Source organism: Mandrillus leucophaeus, unplaced genomic scaffold (assembly GCF_000951045.1).
Source record: "Mandrillus leucophaeus isolate KB7577 unplaced genomic scaffold, Mleu.le_1.0 Scaffold104, whole genome shotgun sequence".
NCBI lineage: Eukaryota > Metazoa > Chordata > Mammalia > Primates > Cercopithecidae > Mandrillus > Mandrillus leucophaeus.
The window spans coordinates 1,951,720-1,956,674 of NW_012098543.1; the positions used below are offsets into that span (position 1 = coordinate 1,951,720).

The window sequence follows — 4,955 nt, forward strand, 5'->3', positions numbered from 1 at the left end:
CTCTCAAGGTCTGCACCTGCAGGAACACCCTATTAGAGAATACCAAATCTACCGAAGCTTATTTGAAAAATATTTATCTTATTTTATTTTTTTGAGAAGGAATATCATCCTGTCATCCAGGCTGGGGTACAGTGGCATGATCTTGGCTCACTGCAACCTCCACCTCCCGGGTTCAAACGATTCCTGCCTCAGACTCCCAAGTAGCTGGGATTACAGGCACCTGCCACCATGCCCAACTAATTTTTTTTGTATTTTTAGTAGAGATGGGCTTTCACCTTGTTGTCCAGGCTGGTCTTGAACTCCTGGCCTCATGATTCACCTGCCTCAGCCTGCCAAGGTTCTGGGATTACTGGTATGTGTCACAGCACCTGGCCATTAGTCAATTCTTATTCTTTATAATGCTGTGTATTTTCTTGACTTCATATATCAGAAGGTAGTGATCTTAACATGTATTTCAGGTCTTATGTTGTGTACTGGTGGTAAGTACGAGTTTTGGCTTTTTTCTTAAGAGGGAATTGTTTAGAATTCTTCAGCCTGTATAAACTACTTGTTATTTTCTTGCTTGTTTTATAATGGGTTGCAATATTTGATTAATTGATTTTTATGATTTTACAAGTGACTTTTCAGTATGTGGTATGCAATATAACTGACACACTCTACTCGTTAATGTCATCAAGTGGCATTAGGTGCAGTGGCTCATGCCTCTAATCCCAGGACTTTGGGAAGCCAAGACATGCGAATCACCTGAGGTCAGGAGTTTGAGACCAGCCTGGCCAACATGGTGAAACCCCATCTCTACTAAAAATACAAAAATTAGTGGGCTGGGCGTGGTAGCTCACACCTGTAATCCCAACACTTTGGGATGCCAGGGTGGGCGGATCACAGGGTCAGGAGATCAAGACCATCCTCGCTTACATGGTGAAACCCCATCTCTACTAAAAATACAAAAAATTAGCCAGGTATGGTGGCAGGCACCTGTAGTCCTGGCTGCTTGGGAGGCTGAGGTGGGAGAATGGTGTGAACCTGGGAGGCGGAGCTTGCAGTGAGCCAAGATCACGCCACTGCACTCCAGTCTGGGAGACAGAGCAAGACTCTGCCTCAAAAAAAAAAAATATTAGGTAGGGGGCATGGTGGTAAGTGCCTGTAATCCCAGGTGCTCAGGAGGCTGAGGCAAGAGACTCACTTGAACCCAGGAGGCAGAGGTTGCAGTAAGCCAAGATCTCCAGGCTGGGTGACAGTGAGACTCCATCTCAAAAAAATAAAAATACTAAAAACTAAAAAAAAAAGTCACAACATGCCTGTTACTCATGGATATAGTTAATTTTGTAACAGTTATTCAGAAAAATATGGTATTAACATTTTATTTTTTTTGAGATGGAGTCTTAGTCTGTTGCCCAGAGTGGAGTGCAGTGGCATGATCTCAGCTCACCACAATCTTTGTCTCTTTAGTTCAAGCGATTATCCTGTCTCAGCCTCCCAAGTACATAGGATTACAGGCACCCGGGACCATGACCAGCTAGTTTTTGTATTTTTAGTAGAGACAGGGTTTTGTCATGTTGGCCAGGCTGGTCGAACTCCTGACTTGAGGTGATCCGCCTGCCTAGGCCTCCCAAAGTACTGGGATTACAGGTATGAGGCACCACCCTCTGCCTTTTTTTGCTTTTTGGGATGGAGTCTCACTTTGACACTCAGGCTGGGGTGCAGTGGTGTGATGTTGGCTCACCACAACCTTTGCATCTTGGCTTAGCGTGATTCTTGTACCTCAGCCTCCGGAGAAGCTGGGAATACAGGTGTGGGCCACCATACCTGGCTAATTTTTGTAATCTTTTGTTATTTTGTCAATACCATGATTGTTTGACAATACAGAATTTCCATTGATCTTGACTATCCTTACAACAGCTTGTTGTGAATTATTTACCAATATAGTATATTGTCTGGTTTTTTAGCAGTTATTTGTATATACTAAATATGCTGTAAATATGAAGAATGTATGTTTTTCTTTTTTGATGTGACACTGATATGCTTTTTGCACAGTGTGATACACTTTAGAGTGTCAGTGGAAAAACACTTCTTACTTTAGGCTTATGCATGTTTGTGCCCTGTCAGTGTTTTGTCAATATTATTGGAAATGGCTTCCATAGAAATAATTTGAAGTACATGGAATCGTCCTTTATTTATTAAAGAATCTTACTCCTTTTGTGTTCCTAAACTTTGAAGCTCAAGTTCGGGAAGTTTAAAATAAGTATTTTTTTTTTTTTTTTTTGGGACGGAGTCTCGCGCTGTGTCACCCAGGCTGGAGTGCAGTGGCGCAATCTCGGCTCACTGCAAGCTCCGCCTCCCAGGTTCACGCCATTCTCCTGCCTCAGCCTCCGAGTAGCTGGGACTACAGGCGCCCGCCACCACGCCCGGCTAGTTTTTTGTATTTTTAGTAGAGACGGGGTTTCACCGTGTTAGCCAGGATGGTCTCGATCTCCTGACCTCGTGATCCACCCGCCTCAGCCTATAAGTATTGTTTTTTGTGTCATAGTTACAGATTTCAGTATTATATACCATCTGTACTTAATTGGAAACCTATTGGTGTTTATATTTCGCAGATATCTCTTCCAAATGCATGATGAAGACATTGTCTTCAACAGGGCAAGGCAATACAGAAGTGATCCACAAAGGGACATTACAAAGACAAGCAAGTCATCACATTGGAGAATGTTGCTTCCAGGAAATTGCGACAGATATTCATGACTTTGTTTTTCAGTGGCAAGAAAATGAAACAAATGACCATGAAGCACCCATGACAGAAATGAAAAAGTTGACAGGTAGTACAGATCGATGTGATCAAAGGTTTGCTGGAAACAAGCCTATTAAAGATCAGCTTGGATCAAGCTTTCATTCGCATCTGCCTGAACTGCACATATTTCAGCCCAAAGGGAAAATTGGCAATCAAGTTGAGAAGTCTATCAACAATGCTTCCTCAGTTTCAACATCCCAAAGAATTTCTTGTAGGCCCAAAACCCACATTTCTAATAAGTATGGGAATAATTCCCTCCATTCTTCATTACTCAGAAAAAAACGGAATGTAAACATGAGAGAAAAATCTTTCCAATATGTTGACAGCAGCAAAGCCTTCAATTGTAACTCACCCTTTAAAAAACATCAGATAATCCATTTAGGAGAGAAACAGTATAAATGTGATATATGTGGCAAGCTCTTTAATCAGAAGCGATACCTTGCATGCCATAGTAGATGTCACATTGGTGAGAAACCTTACAAGTGTAATGAATGTGGCAAGACCTTCAGTCACAATTCATCCCTCTTCATTCACAAAGCACTTCATACTGGAGAGAAACCTTATGAATGTGAAGAATGTGACAAAGTTTTCAGTTGCAAATCACACCTTGAAAGACATAGGAGAATTCATACTGGAGATAAATCTTACAAATATGAAGAATGTGACAAACTTTTCAGTCACAAATCATATCTTGAAAGACATAGGAGGATGCATACTGAAGAAAAACCATACAAATGTAAGGTTTGTGACAAGGCTTTCGTGTGTAATTCATATCTGGCAATACATACTACAATTCACACTGGAGAGAAACCTTACAAATGTATTGAATGTGGCAAGTTTTTTAATCAACGCTCAACCCTTGCCTACCATCATAGACTTCATACTGGAGAGAAACCTTACAAATGTGAAGAATGCGATAAAGTTTTCAGTCGCAAATCACACCTTGAAAGACATAGGAGAATTCATACTAGAGAGAAACCATACAAATGTAAGATTTGTGACAAGGCTTTTGCATGTAATTCATATTTGGCAATACATAGTATAATTCACACTGGAGAGAAACCATACAAGTGTAATGAATGTGGCAAGTTTTTTAATCAACGATCAACCCTTGCAGGACATCGTAGAGTTCATACTGGAGAGAAACCTTACAAATGTGAAGAATGTGACAAAGTTTTCAGTCGCAAATCACACCTTGAAAGACATAGGAAGATTCATACTGGAGAGAAACCATATAAATGTAAGGTTTGTGACAAGGCTTTCCAGAGGGATTCACACCTCGCACAACATCAGAGAGTTCACACTGGAGAGAAACCTTACACATGTAATGAATGTGGCAAGGTTTTTAGTATAAAAGCAAACCTTGCATGTCATCATAAACGTCATACTGGAGAGAAACCTCACAAATGTTACAAATGTGAAGAATGTGAGAAAGTTTTCAGTCGCAAATCACACCTGGAAAGACATAGGAGGATTCATACTGGAGAGAAACCATACTATTGTAAGGTTTGTGACAAGGCTTTCCGGAGTGATTCACACCTGGCACAACATCAGAGAGTTCATACTGGAGAGAAACCTTACAAGTGTACTGTGTGTGGCAAGACCTTCCATCGGATATCATCCCTTGTAAGCCATCGTAGGCTTCATACTGGAGAGAAACCTTACAAGTGTAATGAATGTGGGAAGACTTTCACTAGAAATTCAGGCCTTGTAATTCATAAGGCAATTCATACTGGAGAGAAACCTTACAGGTTTTAATCCATCAACATGGACATCTTGCACAACATCAGAGAGTTCATACTGGAGAGAAACCTTACAAGTGTAATAAATGTGGGAAGGTTTTTAATCAAAAAGCACACCTTGCACAACATCAGAGAGTTCATACTGGAGAGAAACCTTACAAGTGTAATGAGTGTGGCAAGACCTTCAGTTACACATCATCCCTTGTATGCCATCATAGACTTCATACTGGAGTGAAACCTTACAAGTGTAATGAATGTGGCAAGGATTTTAATCAACAAGGACATCTTGCACAACATCAGAGAGTTCATACTGGAAAGAAATTTTACAGGTGTAATGAGTGTGGCAAGACCTTCAATCAGATGTCATTTCTTCCACACCGTCATAGACTTCATACTGGAGAGAAACCTTACAAGTGTAATGAATGTGG

General features: G+C 40.8%; 1 protein-coding gene across 1 annotated transcript in view; it reads left to right on the forward strand.

The window, feature by feature from the left end:
* The window catches only part of LOC105539802 (zinc finger protein 468-like), a 47,617-nt gene that overhangs the window by 7,990 nt on the left and 34,672 nt on the right, over positions 1-4,955 (forward strand). The window contains exons 3-4 of the mRNA XM_011980245.1: positions 2,595-4,532; positions 4,565-4,951. Of these exons, the coding sequence (XP_011835635.1) occupies positions 2,595-4,532; positions 4,565-4,951 (2,325 nt within the window). The remainder of the gene's footprint in view (positions 1-2,594; positions 4,533-4,564; positions 4,952-4,955) is intronic.